This window comes from Miniopterus schreibersii (genome assembly GCF_964146895.1).
Source record: "Miniopterus schreibersii genome assembly, chromosome: 9".
NCBI lineage: Eukaryota > Metazoa > Chordata > Mammalia > Chiroptera > Miniopteridae > Miniopterus > Miniopterus schreibersii.
In genome coordinates this window covers 51,131,444-51,149,986 of record NC_138118.1, presented here as the reverse complement: position 1 = coordinate 51,149,986, position 18,543 = coordinate 51,131,444, and the positions used below count along the sequence as shown (strand labels likewise).

At 40.0% G+C, this 18,543-nt stretch overlaps 1 protein-coding gene across 4 annotated transcripts in view; it reads left to right on the top strand.

The window, feature by feature from the left end:
* Nucleotides 1-16,147: 16,147 nt before the first annotated feature.
* Nucleotides 16,148-18,543, top strand: part of CACNA2D1 (calcium voltage-gated channel auxiliary subunit alpha2delta 1) — a 453,232-nt gene continuing 450,836 nt past the window's right edge. For all 4 annotated transcript variants that reach the window (XM_081147533.1, XM_081147532.1, XM_081147531.1 and 1 more), the window contains exon 1: nucleotides 16,148-16,580. In XM_081147533.1, coding sequence (XP_081003659.1) covers nucleotides 16,486-16,580 — 95 coding nt within the window. In that variant the 5' untranslated portion in view covers nucleotides 16,148-16,485. The remainder of the gene's footprint in view (nucleotides 16,581-18,543) is intronic.

The window sequence follows — 18,543 nt, the reverse complement described above, 5'->3', positions numbered from 1 at the left end:
ATTTTTTAACCAATAAAGAGTTGTTTTTTCTGTTTTGCTTTTGTTCTCTGAAAGGTTTCTGTGACCCATAGGAGGCTATGTTTTATTAGAAAGAGTGAAAATGAATGAAATTGCCCTTCAATGTCCTATAAAGTAAATTTGAGAAACATCTAAGACTATGTTTAAAGTACTTTTTGTTAATAATGCTTTTTTTATTACTTTTCTTTTAATTGATTTTCATGACAAATTTAAGAACAAATCTTTATCATTCAATTTTGGAGTGAAGTAGTTGCAATGAATCAAATCCCCACTGACTTTTCCATCCAAAACCAAGTATCTTTTCTTAGAACCTGGAAATCTCTTTTCAAGGTGACAGTTCATCTGATAAACTGATTTTTGATCATGACAAAAGGACATTTCTGTATTAATGGGAGAGGTGCCTCCACCCCGATAGCTTATGCATTTGAGTGCACTTCCTGACGAACCTAACATAGTAACTTTGATAGTGGAGTTCTAAGCCAAGTAGGGGAGGGAGGTGACCCTGAGCGGTACATGTTTTGGGAAGAATGGGGTCTTGGGGTCTTTGACACATCCCAACTCTCATACTGAAGAGCGGACTTGCAACTTGGCCTCACATGTTGCTGGTGCTGTTTTCGGGGCAGGCCAATATCGGTAAATTTGATATGTGAAAGGCAGCTGGAGATCTGACAGGCAATTTAACTCAGGAATTGGTGTGAACAGCAACACCGGATAATAAAGCTCACCTCACTGAATCACATTCTCACCGTGTACCAAGATAATGCACCAGCGTTCAAAGCTTTGCTCAAAGTTAGTTTATTGACTTACAAAATTTGTCTTCAGTGAGTCATTCCCTTTTATGTCTTCCTCTATTTTTTTAGCCACCTCACATTATCTCCCACTTATAAACATTCACTTTTTGAATAACCAGCAGAATTCCCTTGACAAGCAGAATTAGTATTACTTTTGAATTTGTTAGCCATGCAAATTCTTGGGCCCCACCCAAACCTACTGAATCAGAAACAAGGCTTGGTACCGGGGTAATCTGGTCTCCCACCTGTTTATGATGCACACTCAAATTTGAGAACCACTGATATGTATGAAGGGCACTGTAGCTTCAGAGTTACAGGGATAGGCATCTCCTGTCAGGATTTTCTACAGCAGCACCTCAGTCCAGCTTCTGTCTCAATTTCCTGGTGTTGAATATGTGCTTTGAAACTGCCTAGGGAAGGACAAACCTTCATCTCTACAAAGTCACCTCTCCCAGAAACTGATCTTGGCCTTTAGGGGGATAATTAGAACAAATTTCAGCTTGGGTTTACTTTAAACAGACACAATACCAAATTTTGATGAATTTTTCTTGCATGTAATGCTTTTGACTTGTTTACCTGTCTTGTTTCTTTAATGATATATTTGTAGAGTGCCTACTGTGGCCCAGACACTCGACTAAAGGCAGTGTTGTCTATAAAATATGCAGTCTAGTAAATTGTACCAGGCATTATTTTATATACATATGTATGCATATATATGACATAACTAAGATATAGTTAATATGTCATTCACCCATGTAAAGTGTACAAATCAATGGCTTTTAGTGTATTTACAAAGCTGTGCAACCCTCACCACAATCAATCTTAGAACATACCATCTCCTCATATCCATTAGCAGTCACTGACCACTTCCCCCCCAATAACTCAACCTAGTCCTAGACAAACACTCCCATACTTTCTGTCTCTATGGATTTGCCTATTCTGGATACATATTTCATATGAATGGAATTATATAATATGTAGTCTTTTGTGACTAAATTCTTTAACTTAGCATGTTTTCAATGTTCATCCATGTTGTAGCATGTATCAGTACTTCATGAAATTTTATTGCCAAATAATATTTCATTGAGTAGATAGATATACCACATTTTATTTATTTATTAGTTGACGGACATATGACTTGTTTATATCTTTTGGCTCTGGATATTTTAAGTCCATATTTTTGTGTAGACATATGTTTTTGTGGTAGGCAGTTAGAAAGACATGAACAGAGCAAGGACACTGGGCCAGGTACAGAAGGTCACCAAGGCAGAAAGCCCTGGGTGCCTAACAATGGGGAAAACTTGGAAAACAAGGACTTCACACCCAGGGTGTCCTTTCCTCCCCTAGCATATCAATGGTCATACAGTTTGAATCCCCTGACTTTTCATATTGCTGGTCACGTGGTTTAGACTCCATGACTTTTCCTCCCTAGAGATAATATCTAGGCTTCAGTTGTATTTCATCTCCAGGATCAGAAAAGAAGCAAGGCAGACAAGCAACTCCATGGCTGGCCTCAGGACCAGCTGCATTGACTAATGACCCCCTGCCCTGGCACAGACCAGTAAGTGGAGACCAAGACCCTGAAAAGACGCACCTGGAAAGCTGATAAGTCTTCTATTGAGATCCTCCTCTGGGACCTACCCTAAAATCTGCACCCTTAAAAGCCATTAGGACAGAGGACACAGGGGGCTCTCCCTCCTGGGAGCACACCTGTGCTTTTCCATTCCCCTCTCCCTCCTCTACCTCCCCTCCAGGCACATTACCTCCTAAAACCATTTCTTCTCCTGCTCACTTTGTCTACCTCTGTGACTTCCTAAATAAACTTTCTCTTATAGCTTGGGTCTTGGCTCTGAATTTTTTCCTAGCCAGAACTCAAGTACTGAGGTTGCTGAACCAAGGTCTTGTCTGACTCCGTGGGTCTACCACCTGATGCTGCTCTCACCACCAGCAGCATTTTCATCTTTCTGTGGTAAATACCTAGGAGTGGAAATGCTGGGTCATATGTTAACTTTATGTTTAAGCTTTTTTCCCAAAGTAGCTGCGCCATTTTACATGCCCACCTTCTGTGTAATTTATAAAGACTCTTGACCTGGCATTCTGAATACAAGTTTTAAGTTTTAAAATTTTTATTTTTAATACCAAAGGGCATCATGCATCTTAACACTAGAAAATAAGTGGATGGCTCATATAAACATTTATATGTAACATAAAAACACATGCATTTCACCCAATTCTTGAGTTGAATAGAAACATATATAAATTTTTGAAACACATCATTTCACAGTCATAATGTGTAGTTCTTAGGAAGTTCTTTTTTAAAAAATAACTTTTAATTTTTCAATTATAGTTGACATACAATATTATATTAGTGTCAGGTGTACACTCCAGTGATTAGACATTATAAACTTACTAAGCAATCATCCTGAAAAATCTCATACCCATACATAGTTATTAGAATATTATTGACTATATTCCCTATGTTGTACTATATACCCTTATGACTATACTATAATTACTAATTTGTACTTCTAAATCCCTTCACTTTTTTCACTCCCTCAACCCCCCTCCCTTCTGTCATAATGTTCTCTGTATTTATGAGTCTGTTTCTGTTCTGCTTGTTCATTTATTTTGATTTTTAGATTCAATTGCTGATATGTATTTAATGCTATTTTTTAATCTGTTTTTTTCTTCTTTTTCTTAAAGAAGATCCTTGAACATTTCATGTGATACTGGTTTGGTAGTGATGAACTCCTTTAGCTTTCTCTTGTCTGGAAAGCTTTTTATCTGACTTTCAATTCTCAATGATAGCTTTGCTGGGTAGAGTAATTGTGATTGTAGGTCCTTACTTTTCATCACTTTGAATATTTTCTACTACTCCCTTCTGGCTGCAAAGATTCTGTTAAGAAATCAGCTGATAGTCGTATGGGAGCTCCCTTGTAGGTAACTAACTGCTTTTCTCTCGCTGCCTTTAAGATTATCTCTTTGTTGTTAACCTTTGACATATTAATTATGATGTGTCTTGGTATAGGCCTCTTTGTATCCATCTTGTTTGGGACTCTCTGTGTTTTCTGGACTTGTATGTATATTTCTTTCACCAGATAAGGGAAGTTTTGTTATTAGTTTTTCAAATAGGTTTTTAATTTCTTGCTCCCTCTCTTCTCCTTTCAGTATTTCCATGATGCAAATGTTGGTATGCTTAAAGATGTCCTAGAGGTTCCTTACACTATCTTTGTATTTTTTAATTCCTTTTTCTTTTTGTTCTTCTGATTGTTTTTTGCTTTCTCATATTCCAAATCACTGATTTGATTCTCAGCATCCTATACTCTACTGTTGATTCCCTGTAAATTATTCTTTGTTTCAGTTAGTGCAGCCTTCATTTCTGACTGGTTGTTTTTTATGGTTACTATGTCATTTTTCATGCTGCTGAAGTTCTCACTAAGTTTCTTGAGCATCCTTATAACCATTGTTTGAATTTTATATCTCATAGTTTGCTTACTTCCATTTCATTTAGTTCTTTTTCTGGACATTTCTCCTGTTCTTTCATTTGTGACATGTTTCTTTGTCTGCATTTTGGCTGCTTCACTGTGTTTGTTTCTATGTATTTGGTAGAGCTGTTATATCTCCAACACTTGGCAGAGTGGCCTTGTGTAGTAGGTGTCCTGTAGGGCCAAGTAGCTCAGCCTCTCTAGTTACCTGAGCTGGGTGCTCCAGGTGCATCGCTGTATGGGTTGTATGCACTGTCCTGTAGTAGTAGAGCCTTGATTGCTGTTGGTGTCACTGGGAGAGATTGACCCCCAGGCCAATTGGCTGTGAGGAGCAGCTGCAACTACAGTGGAAGAGCTGCTGTGCAGGAGTTGACCCTATAGAGAGGACTTGCTTCAGTGGAGCTTTGGTGCTCACTGAATTTGTCACTTGTGGAGGTGGCAGAGCTGTAACCCTATGCGTTCTGAAGCTGTCCACTGGGTACACTGGGTCTGGGGCCCCCTGGGAGGTGCAAAGTCTTCTACTGCCTGTGCCCTGCCTGGGGCCAACTGGCACAAGCTACAGAGTAATCTCCTGATGGCTGCTGCTTGGAGATGGCCTGGAGAGACCAAAGTGTGAACCAAAGTGAGCTGCTGCTAGTGCGAGGCCTAGGGCCACTTAGCAAGAGATACAGGGCATACCAAGGCCAGATGCTGCTTGTTTGAGAGATTTTAGGAAATTTCAATGCATTAGGCAAGAGAAGCCAGTTGTATGGAAAAGCCACCGGAAATGGCTTGGTTGAGCTGGTGAGTTGGGTGGGGCAGGGTCTCAGGGAATCACTAGGGTGGGGTGGGCAGTAAGCCAGGTTAGTGGAGACTCAGATATGGCACCCACCTATTGGCTCTGTGTGCAGAAGGGCTCAGCAAAGGAACAATGGCTTCTTCCAGGATTTTTTCCTGAAAGAAAAGCTGCCTCCTGCTCTTTCCCTGATGCCAGACAATTTAGTATGTCCCTGTTCCTTTCAAACTGCTTCCCCAGTGCTGGAGCTCAGAGAGCGTGAGTCTGAGTAAGTCCATGCATGGGCCCTTTAAAAGGAAATGTCTGGGACTCCAGCAGCCTCCTTGTCACTCAGTCACAATCCTCACTGTCTTTTACAGTCTGAAGTTATGGGGACTTCTCCTCCCGACACTGGAACCCTAGGCTGAGAGTTCTGGTGTGGGGCCGGGACCACTTGCTCCTGGGGGGGGGGGGGGACATTTGCAGCCGTGATATAAACTACCACACATGGCTTTGGGGCCAGCCAATTCTGTGCCTACACCCCTCATAGCAGTCTTGATATGGCTTCTTCAATTCTCTAGTTGTAGGACTTCCATTTGGCTAGATTGCAGGTGGTTCTAAATGGGGGTTGTTCTTAAGATTAGTTGTATTTTTGATGTGGTTGTGGGAGGGTTGGATATCATGTTTATTTATGTCACCATCTTGACCGAAAACCCCCCTTAGCAAGTTCTTAATTACAAATGAATAGATAACCTACTGCAAGACTAAATGCATGAAAAAATGAATAAAGACATATCTAAATTTCTAGTTTGCATCAAAAAAAGTGCAAAAGTGAATCCTTGTGGTTTCTATTATGCACTCACATGTATGTGCTATGCTATGTGTGTGAAAGGGAAATTTTGGCTCTTTAAAAAATGAAATATAATAAATTATTCTTAATGCTATTAATGAGATTAAGTGATGACCGTCAATCCACATTCATCAATTGCTATTTCCAAGGTTATTAATTTAAATGTTATTTGAAGTCTGTTAGACTTTCTAACTAGAAATGGTGATTCTAGACCCAGCAATTGAAGTTAAGTTGAATTTTGAATTCATGCTCAGGTTTCTAACTAAAACCCACGTGTTGTTTCTATGAGGAAATGCAGCTTGTGTTTCAAAACAAGAGTATAAAAATAACTGTTTGAAACACGTTTATAAGTTGGGGATTGCCTGTATTTTTGGAATACTACTACTATTAGAGTGTTTAGAAAATACTTTTTCACTTAAATTAAAAATATACTTCTAAGAGAAAGTACTAAATTCAGTTGTCTTAATATTTTCATTGAGAAATAAAATGACAAATCTTACCCATACTGTACATTTGAGGATCTAAAAAATGTTTTCAAAATAAAATGCATTTAGTTATACATTTTATTTTTCTTGTATTTTCAAATTCAGCTTTTAAAGCTTCTTATTTGCTTGATCAAGGCAATGTTTTATTTCTATAAAATATTTTTATCTCTCTCATCTTCATTGAAAGATAAAAAATCAGTACTATGAAGGTGTCTTACTGAGGTATTGCTGTTTATGGAAGAAGAGTACATGAAGCAATAAATAGCCCTAGCCAGTGATTAAATGTAGAAGCAGAGTTGATGGAGTTGATGTATCTGATGAATGCAAATGCCATTTATAGCCTCACATAGTTCAATATCATAAATACTATTCTCATTGTACAAGTACAAATATGACAACACAAAATAAACTCCATAGCATATACATAATTGATACAAATAAAAAGGAGGTGCTTATGCCAATCAAAATTATAATTTTATTGTTTTTATATGAATCTGTAACAGTAGGTAGGCCCAAATGATTATTATTTTTACATGTAAGCTTAACTATAAACTTTTTATTGTGATTAATTGCTTGAGGTGGACTATGTAGGGGATAGAAAGCTAAGGTTTTATATTTGGAAAAACCCTAGCCATCAGTAATTTATAAAATTTAAGGACCAAGGCCATTAAAATTTGTCTAACATTCATGTTAAGTTGAATTAATATTTGTTACATATCTATATAGTTAATATCTGCACATCTTATCAAATACTAAACCTGTTTAAATATGTAAGAATTGATCTGTTTAAATAAAAATGACAGTGACAATCTTTCTATAATGCTAAAAGCCATTGGAACATACAATTTAAATGGGTGAATTGTATGGTATGAGAATTATATATAAATAAAGCCTTTAAAAACAAATAAATTGCAAAAAAACCCTTATCATGTACTTACAATTTTAAAAATTTGCCTTCATAAATTGAGCCTTGAAAATGTTTTATTTATTCTCAGACAATATTTTCTTTATTACAAGCTTTTTGTCCAAATGAATAGCCTCCACCTTTATTGATCATTAATTTACTAATATATTATGCATATTTTAAAGCATTGACACATACAAATTACAAAAGAATGAGAAAAATAACAGTACTTCTTTAGCGCATTTGTGCACCATAAAATTTATTGAATATATATTATATGCCAGTTAATTGTTCCTTACAGATAACTGTTTAACCTTCTTTTAAATGACTTGCTATAAATAAATTTCTTTTCAATTCTTAAGTCCATAGAGATTGAAAATATTTCACCTCGTGCTTTTTATCTGTTGTCCTGCAACATCCCTGACTTTGGGCATGGCTATGGTCGAGTGAAGACAACATGCTGTATTCTTTAATCCTCACACAGGATTTTCCCAGTTTTTTAAAAATTGAAAGCTGAGGCTCAAGAAAGTGAAGTAACTTGGCCTATATGTCTGAACTACTAAATGACAGAGCTAAGTTCTTTAGTTAGATGAGTGTGTACCACTTCTAGCACACCGCTGCGTGTGTGCATACTTCTCTGCAGTTAGGCAGAAATTTCCAGTGATTTCAAGAGTCAATAGAAATCTGGGGTCAAGAATTTGAGTATTTGATAGAGGTCTTAGAGATTAATGAGTTCAAGTTTTCTCACTAATTAAGAACAAATTAATGTAAAATTAATGTAAGACATGGAAAAGAGACTGGGACATGTGACATTGATTTCAGGGCTCTTGAACATTTTCTAAATGCAAACAGTTTTTCAGGTTAGAACAAGGTCATTGAAGCAGCTAAGTTACCGTTGACCTTTCCTCCTAATTCCATTTACACCTTCATATCGTTAGTGAGTTTTTCTGAAAAAAGGTATTGAGACAAAGAAGTGGCTCTGAAGGTTGAAAATGGAAAGAGTGTAGGTTCATTAAAGTTCATGAGTTATTTACCATAAAAATATTTGTATATACAAATCAACATTCTATATGAAATGGATTACAATATTTTTCAGTTGAGTTCATATAAAAATTCTACACGTCATGTGATCAGGTTGCTGCCTGCGTATAGGGAATTAGCAAACATTTTACAGTAGTTGTACCTTATATAACACTGTAATATTTTTTATTTTAAAAAGTGGTTAAATATTAATTAATATGGCATAAACCATTCCACTTTTAGAGAATCTTGAAAGGTTTTTCATCTTTTCTATAACTAGGAAGACATTGAAGATTACTACATTTGTTTAGCAATAAAAATTTTAGATGGTTGAATATTGAAGTGAATTAGTTGCCTTAATCTTTTGCCTCATTTATGCTGCATTTCGTTCTGGGCATTTTTGGCCTTCATGTTTCTTGCTGTCTCTGTTTTTACCTATCTTCTCTGCATTGCATTTATCTGTGTTATAGGAGCAAATCCATCCTTTCCTTCATATTGTTCTTCCTTCATGTTTCCATTTTTCTGTTTGCCTAATATTTCCACTTCCTTTTCTTCTTACTACTTTAAAAAGGTCCCTGTTTTGGCAATGTGTTAAAGACATTCAATGATTGTCTGTTGGGGAAGAAAAAGATCAAAAGAAGGGGTGGAAAGGGGGTAGAATGGAGCTTGCTAGTTACCTTGTGGAAGAAAAGGGAAAGCACAGCAGAGCTATGGACATTTGTTAAGGCTTGTATTTGAAGCTTTGTCACTGTGTTGTTACTAAGTTTATGATGACAGTTTATCTTTGATAAGTATTTTGTGGTTGTTGAAAAGAAAAACTTTTGTTTACTTTGAGAAATAAAAATTAAGTTAAAAAAATGTATAATCAATCTAATATACAGGAAGTACAAAAGTATTACAATTATCTTTTGGAAAACATTAAGTCTCCAAATATAAAAACTTTTCAAATACTAATAAGGAAAGAGGCAGAGATAACTGAATATACACAGCTTTCTCAACCAAAAAACATGCTAGCTCTTATTATAAATAATGATTACTAACCATGTGAATGATGTAATTAGATCAAATAAAGATCATTCTTAATGGCAGCTAGATTAAGAAATGTTATTAGGATATTATAAAAACAAAAACCTTAACTTTTAAGTTATCCATTTGATATTTTAAAGTTATACATTTGGTTTAAATTTACTAAACATTAATCTGCATGTATCCTGACAGTATAAATTATATCCAAAAAAGTGAATGGCATCTTGGCAAAAGATAGATTGATTTCTGTGTAATGAAAAACTTGCAATAGCATCAGGTAATAAATACAGTCGTACCAGGGGTATTGGTTCCAGGACCTCCCCAGATACCAAAATCCGAGGATGCTCAAGTCCCTTCCATAAAATGGTGCAGTATCTGCATATAATCTGCGCACATCCTCCTGTATACTTTAAATCATCTCTAGATTACTCATAATACCTAATACTATGTAAATGGTCTGTAAATAATTGAACTATAGTTTAGGGAATAACATTGGAAAAAGTCTGTACATGTTCATTACAGACACAGCCATCATAGGCCTCACTACATAGCAGTACACGTCAGCAACAACTTCACGATTCCCCCCGAATATTTTCGTTCCTTGGTTAGGTGAATCCATGGATTTAGAACCCGTGAATACAGAGGGCTGGCCGCATACTCAGTTGGAAGCTCAAGACTCAGTTTATTGTTTTACTTTGGACTATCTTCAAATTTATGAAATCAACTCTTTTATTCTAGCTAGGTATGGATATTCTGGGAAAATCATATTCCTAAAGAAAGGGTAATCTGAGAGTAAAAATTAAAGGAATTGTGAATACGAAAAAAATCAACGTATTTAAGTTCCAACTGTAGACAATGCAGGTTATCTTCAGAATAGACTTGTTTAAATCCCTGTTCTTAGTTTTAAAGGTATAAAATGTTGAAATATTTTTTCAATTATGAAAAAATACAACATTAGATAGCATACAACAATATCCTTCAGCCAATTAGGCATCACAGTATTTCCTCCCACAAATTATCAGGAACCCTTAGAAATTATACCCCACCATCCTCTATATCTTGAAGAAAATACTATTACTATTTAAAAATATTTCATGTAGCCCTGGCTGGTGTGGCTCAGTTGGTTGGAGCATTGTCCTGTATACTGAGAGGTTGTGGGTTCAATTCCCAGTCAGGGCACATACCCAGGTTGCAGGTTCAATCCCTGGTTGGGGTGTGTGCATGAGGCAACTGATTGATGTTTCTCTCTCTCTCTTTCTGTTTCTCTCTCTCCCTTTCCCTCCCACTCTCTCTAAAAAAACACAAAAAACCCCAACATATCCTCTGGGGAGGATAAAAAAAAAAAAAAAACACTTAAAAATATTTGACGTACATTGATCATCTTTTTAAAATAAAATTTTTATTGTTAAGAGTATTACAGATGTTTCCCCTTTCAAATACCAGACTTATAAGTTTATATCTCCCATGTGATAGGTCAATAAAATAGAGATATTATTGTCACCTATCAATGGAATTTAGGATTTTAACTCTAATTTTATTTATATGTCCAGATAGTCATGTATCTTTTGCAATAATAATAAGCATTTTAATCATATAATTCTGAAATATGTGGCTATGAAAATAAAATTATTTTTCTTCTATTTTTCTCCCAACCTCATTACTGCAGAGGGAGAAACTCCTAGCAACACCCTTTTGTGGTATTTCAATGAACACTCATCTAATAGATTAATTTATATAATATCTATACAGGAGGTATATTTGATCCATAACATATCCAAATTCTTATAGAAATATGCCAGGTTATAATGGTGTTTTATTGCATTTAAAGTATATGAAAACACCTAATATCAGAAGAATAAATAGTATCAACAAATGATCTTTCTCTTTTTCTCTCATGGAAAGTTGCATTCATACAATATAAAAAATTGGAAAGTGTACCAATAATTAATTATTAGTTTTCGTATTTTCAAATGTTATTGTCTATTATTAGCCACATCCCACTGCATTTTTGCTGCTAGTGATTACTTGGATAAGTAATTGAATTCTCTACTTCCTCCTGTCTGTGTAGGCCTAAATAAATGGATTCTATATAGTTTGCACTATAACTTACAGTTCAAAAACCAACAACAAAACTCTCGCCTTTCCCTGGGTGGTGTGGCTTGGTGGTTAGAGTGCCATCCCTTGCACTGAAGGGTCAGGGTTTGAGTCTCAGGGCACATACCCAGGTTGTGGGTTGGTTCCCCCGGTCAGGACCTGTGCATGAGGCAACCGATGTTTCTCTCTCATATGGGTGTTTCTCTCTCTCCCTCCCTTTTTCTTCTTCTCTTTCTAAAATTCTCTCTCTAGAATCAGTGAAAATCATATCCTTGGTGAGCATTAAAAAACAAACAAAAAACTCCAGCCTTATTTATGGAGTGAAGAAAGATCTTACTATGAAATTTAGATTTTAGAGTCTCATAGAGTTTGTGTGTGTGTGTGTGTGTGTGTGTGTGTGTGTGTGTGGTTTTTAATATGTCTTTACTTATTTCAGAGAGGGAAGGAGAGAGAGAGAAACATCAGTGACGAGAGTCATCGGTCAGCTGCCTCCTGCACGCCCCCTGCTGGGGACGGAATGTGCAACCCCGGGCAGCATGCCCGGACAGGGAATTGAACTGTGACCTGGTGGTTCATAGGTCGATGCTCAACCACTGAGCCACACGGGCCAGGAGATTTTTCTTTTTTTTAGTGGGACGTCACGATGTAGGTGCTAATTTTTTTCTGAGATGTTCTTGTGTTTAATGGGGGAGGGAGATAGAAAGAGCAAAAATAAAACAAGAGAATGGGATATTTTTAAAAATTTATGATTAGCCGAGATTAAAAAGTAGAACAGCATAAAAGCTATTGCTTTGTTGAAGATATGATGGTACTTAAGATAACAACTAATATTTCTAAATACTCAAGTTAGTAGTTTTCCAATATAGGATTCTGGTGGGCAAATTAATAAACTCCCAATTAAGTATATGTGCAATGTTTCTTTGTGTCCATTTAGAAAGAGTATTTTTTTCCCCCCTCAAAAGTTTAATGCAGTATCTATCAATAGCTGTATTATTCAGGCCAAGGAAACATTTCTTCTAAGTGTCTGTCTTATTTGCAGGAAGTATTTGACCATATTTCTTTATTTAAGATAGTATCTTTTCCTTGTTGTTTTCTATGATGGCCTGTGTGTGCTGGTTTTGTTTAAAAATATTGAATGCCAATGCTGCCTTAAAAACCACTGTACACTCCCTTAACTCTTCATTCCCCTGGGAACTGATATTTCTGAGTTGCTTTCTTTTTTATTCCCATCTTCTGAAAAGATTCTTCAAGGACATAGATCGTTGAAGCTTTCCGTTCATTTTTGTTTAACTTTGGCTTTCTCTGGCACATATCTGGGTGTGCAGAGAAGCATAATATCTCCTCAAATCACAGCATTTTTCCAGTATGGTTCTTATATCTTTATCTGAGAAACAGGTCATATACCCCTACATGCTTATACACACATAAGGCCTGTTCTCATAGTTTTCTCCTTACCTTTCTTAAGATATGCCAAAACAACCAGAAAATTAATTACTGCATTTTAAGTTATTTTGGCCATGAGGAATTATTTTCTTTTCTAGTATTTGTATATGTGCATTTGTGTGTGTGTGTGTGTGAAAAAAAGCAAAGAAAACATTTCAACTAGATTATCTGTCCTATTCATAAAGCCAATATATTGAAGAAATTAGATTTGATTTACTGAAAAAAATTCAGAAAAACATGCTCATACATCATACAAATATACAACAAAATAGAATTTTATGCTAACACAATGTGTACTATAACCTAAAACAAAAAGGGAGTGAAAGTGAACATTTTGTGGTTACAAGGTGAATATTCTTTATTCATTTTTAATAAAAATGAAATGTATATGAACAAATTAAATGTTTACATATAATAACAATTGAGAGTTAGCCAAAAGTTACAAATCACAAATTTGTCACAAAAGTCACTGCTTATAGAGAGTTGACTGGGGGTCGTGAGCACACAGTACAGTGTACAGATGTGTGTTGTAGAATTGTGCACCTGAAACCTATCGAATTTTATTAACCAGTGTCGCTCCAATAAATTCAATAAAAATGGGAAAAAAATCACTGCTTTGCATGAACTAAATCTTCTTTAAACTTTCTTCTAGAAATGATTAAATACAAATATCTGCAACTGTTCACTAGTCTTTATTTTCTTATTAGATAATATCCTCTTAAGTTAATGATAGATATTGATTTCTGACTTCTTGCTCATTTATAGCCCATAAGACAAGTTTTATGATTTATAAACAGTTCATCTTCAATGGCAAATTTTGGTGATGTAGCAAAATTTTGTTAAAATTAATGGGATAAGATCTTATTTTTGTGAAATTTTCTAAAATAACAGAATTGAGATGAAACACTGCATTGCAGATGGCTACGGTTAATCCAATAGGCACATAATACTATGTTGTGGAAATGGTCATGTTTTAACTATCACACATAAGAAATAAAAACCACATTATAAGTATTCTCATTAAGAAGGTTTTGGTTGACATAAAGCAATAAATAGCAAATCTTACAACAGAGCACTAAGCAGTGATTTAGGCTTACAGTTGATAACCAACCCTTTCAGAAAGAATTGTAGAAGCAATATCTTTCTTCAACAGCTCCAGATATTAGAAAACAGAGTGTTTCATCAGAGTGATCCAGAGAAATTGAGATTTGGCTCAAAGGCCAATGCTAATAATGAAGGTTGACTTACTTTCTCTAGAAGTTTATTACATTTTTTGATTCTTTAAGCTCTTTCTCTTAAACAAATAAAATTGGAAAAGGTGTATCTTAGTAGGAAGTCTGAGGTCATTACTGAAATCATTTACAGAATACATTATAAAAATATTTTTATGTTGTGAAGCTATTATGATACCAACATATCACGTAGACAATAATAGGCATCTAATTCTGCTATTTGTAATCCCCATGCTGGGGAAGAAAATATGCTTTTGCCTCATTAAATATTGCAAAATAAATGATGGACTTGACTATTTGGCTGTCTAATTTTGGAGTGGAAAGCTATCTTCGGTTATATAAAATACCCTTCCTGAGCTCTATTTCTCAATCGCGTTACATCCCACTTCATCTCTGTTTGCTAGCTCCTGGGGCCACACTCTATGCTTAGCATAAAACAAAGTTAAGTCCCGGTGGGGTGCCTTTTGTGAGGCCTCTCAGAGTAGGAAGAGAGAAACAAAGAGCAATAAAGAGGTGTAGAGGATACAAAAACAAATAAGGCACCGAGAGGGAGAGGTGAGGGGGGAGGAAAACATCACCGGGTCAAGAACCTTACAATCGCACATACTTTTTACATTTTGGTAGCAAGTAGTATTATGTCTTCTCTGTTTCGGGATGTTGCCTTCAGAGAGCTGGAACATCAATTCCGAATACATAGGGTCTTTCTCCTTTCATAAGCTCCCTGGAACTCAAGAAGGGCTATTAAAAAATTTTATAATTTTTGCTTTTACCTCATAATTATTGCTTTTACACATATACAGGATAGTCGTTTTTCCCCCACTGGGGATCATGTTCTATGCGCTTCATGTCAGGGGTGCTCTAATGCAGTTACAGGGAGCTTAAGGATTTAAGATGCTCAAGGAAATCTTTCCTCTCCTGGCGCACCAGTTCCTCCCGAAGAGGCCTGTGCGTTTGGAGAGGCCTGGTGCGAGACCCTTCTGTTCCCGCCAGAGAAGGCCCGAAGGCGCCCACCACGGCTTCTCCAGGGAGCCGAGGTGACAACTGGCTGGCTCGGCACTGCTGCTCCTTAGCTCTCTCCTCCCCCGAATTCCTCCCGCACACTGCAGGCGCACCTCGGGTTGCCACCCTTCCCGTGCCTTCACACCGACAACGTGAACTCGCCCTGCAGCACCCTCGCCAAGGCGGGGCAGACCCGGGCGTGTGGAACCTTCGGGAAGTGGTCTCACTGAGATGGTACAAAGCCCCGGGCGCTGCGCTGTGGCCCCCGGGGGAGCATCATCCACCCCTCGGTCTCACTGAAGGGCAGGGCTGGGAACACTTTACTGCATCAGGTGCTTCCCCGCCCGTCCTCAGCCGGGCCCTGAGGCTCCGTCCCGGCCAGGTGAGCCGCACCTGGGGTGGGGCCGCTGGCACAAATGGCACTCAGCCAAGCCAGAGGCGCTAGCTTCTGGCACTGCCAGGCAAATAAACAGTGCCACTTGGTAGAGTCAAAAGCGGTGCTTTAAAATGCAAATACAAACCCCTCCTACGTTTGTTGTCAAATCACTTCTCCACGATTCCCAGGCAGGCGGCGGGTTCTGCGCTCGGGAGGGCTGGGGGAACGCAGCCTGCGTGCGCAAAAATACCCCCCGAAGCCGCGAGCCGGGGGCTGGGCTGGCGCCTCCGCAGCCCGGTGCCCGCCGGGCGGCCGGCCGTCCCCCGGGAGCCCGGGGCTGGGCCCGCTCCTCCCCCGCGGGCCGCGCGGCGGGAGCCCGCGGGCGCCGACTCCAGGAGTTGCTCTCGGCCTCGCGAGGGGCCGCTCCCGCCCGTCCCCGCCCGCCCGCTCTGACGCCCGGCCCTCCCGCTGCCCACCCCCGGCCGCCTCCCTCCGGCTCGCCGGGAGAAGCCAGACGGAGCCTCTCCCTGCCACAAGTCTCTCCGCCCGCCATCCCCCCCATTCCGACTTCCACCCCCACACCCCTCCCGGGAGCCGCCACCCCGCCCCCGCCCCCGCCTCCTTCTCCTGGGCGATCGGGGGAATAAATCAGGGAAGAAATCGAGAGGGGGGAGAGAGACCGCGAGGGCGAGCGGGCGCCGGCAGGCTCCCCGGGTCTGTTTCCAAAGTCGCCCTTGATGGCGGCGGAGGCGAGGCAGCCGCGGCGCTGAGCAGCCGGCGCGCACTCGAGGGTCCGCCCGCCGCCGCCCCTTCGCGGCGCCGCGTTTCGCCCCCGCGCCCAGCGCCCAGCCCCCCGCGCCCAGCGCCGGTCCGCGCCCCGGGCGGGCGCGCCAGCCCTCCGGCCGCCTGCGACCCGGGCGGCGAGCGCTCCTTCGCCTCCCGCGTTTCCAGCCCCGTTCCTTCCCCCCCGGCTGGGGAGGGAGGCGGGATTGATCTTCGATCGCGAAGATGGCTGCTGGCTGCCTGCTGGCCTTGACTCTGACACTTTTCCAATCTTTGCTGATCCGCCCCTCGTCGGAGGAGCCGTTCCCTTCGGCCATCACGTAAGTCGCCGGGCCGGGCCGGGCAGGGCTGGGGGTGCCGGCCCAGGGGGCGGCTGGAGCCGGGCGCGGGAGTCCGTCACGAGCCGCCGGCTCCTCTGCCCGTGGGGGTGGGGAGCGAGCGGGGCTCGGCTCCGGAGAGGCCGGGCGGGAGGTGCGCGCGGCTCGCCGCCGGGATGTGCTCCGAAGCCGCGCGTCCGAGGGGCCGGACCCGTGGCCGCGCCGTCCCGGGGACCGTCCGCCGACGACTCGCGGCGCCTCTGCCCATTTCTTAGCGGATTGTTTAGACTCAGAGAGTTTATAGGTGCCGGGGGAAAGAAAGTTTCCAGCCACTTAGCCGCTCTCGTCAAACCCAGTCTAATAAAAAGTTGTGCTTTGGGTGGGTATTTTACAAAGCGGTAATTTCGGGTCGTCGGGGTAGCCTGGGCTCCCCCGCACTTGGCCCCGGGGATGCGCGCTGGCTGCTGTGGGGCCCCCACTCGCTTAGGCGCCAGGTTACGGGGCGCCCTTGCCGGCCCCTCCGGCCCGCGGCGTGCGCGCTCCCCGCCGCACGCTGCGGCCGCCCGGGGGTCCCGCGGGCGCGGACCGCGCCTCCCGCCTCCCAGCCCCCGCCGGGAAGCCTGGAGGTGCCGGGAGCCGCGCGTCCTGCCCTTGGAGCGAATGGAACCTGTTCTTTGAGGGAGGCATGGGCGATACCAGAGTCTCCTGGCATTTTCTCTTACATGTAACGTTTCTAAAATAACTTAAAAAAGAAAAGAGAAGAAAGGAAACACCTCGCTGCTCTTCTGGAAATAGTGTGTAAAGGTAGCCTTGTAGTCACACGGCAGAAAGGGAATGAAAAATAATTCTCTCCTCTCTTAGGATGGAGAGAAGAATGAAAGTCTGTGGCACATAAAAATACATACATATTTTTAAATGCGCTGAATAGCCTAGGAGGCATTCTGGGAACGCATTTATTTTAGTTCTTGAAGCTACTTGAAAGCTTTTGAGAGTAGGTAATCTTAAGTGGATGAGTCACTTTAATGCATTTTACATAACAAAAACAAAGCCCAAGGTAGCCTTCCCGGTATTTAGGATGTTGGGAATGATCTGCTATCCTTTTGTTGATCGAGCGCTGAAGACTGGATTTTTGGTGGCTACTAACTGAGAGTCTTTACCAGTCGAAACCCTGCAGCTATTAGATTCAGCTTAAAGTATTTATTACATTAGGTGTCAGTGCAAGCATCTGACAGATGCCCATTCTACCCCAGAGAAGGGAAGTGTCTAATATTTTTGTCATTGATTTACAGTCATGTTTCTTTTTAGATAATCTTCCATAAAAATGATTTCAGATCCTTTTTTTGTTAAGACTCAAAAGGGCAAATGCCATCTGTAGATCTTCGTTTAATCGGCAGCCTGTTCCAAGCGGATATTTTGAAACATAAAAAGAGAATAAGAAGTACCCTAAAGATGCTTCAACATTATTTACTCTTACTAATTTTTTACTCTTTTTAGCTTGGCCTATACAGCAACAACTCAAGCGACTCACTTGCATTTTGTGTCAAATAAAGAAGTGGCTCTTTTTAAAAAAGGATTCCGTGTGTTTAGTTTACACATTTTTAAAGTCTTATTTTTAACTGACAATTTATCATTATTTCTGTCATTTGGAGGGAATGCATATCACACCATTGGGGAAAACTGTGACTTGAAACTCCAACAAAATACAACCTTTTATTCCTGAACATACCACGGTAAAATATGTAAAAATCCTTATTGTAAGGACAACTGTAATAAATGATTTCCTAAAATTAAAATAACTCAATTTTCATGCTCAGAAATTTACTAGAGACAAGAAAGAAAATAAATAGTGGGCAAAATAGGAATCAGGGAAACAAAAAATTTTTAAAGGATTTGAAATTTATTTTTTAACAATGGAAATTTAAGATGTCTTCAAATTATGTGAAACATTATCTCATGAAATAGAAGC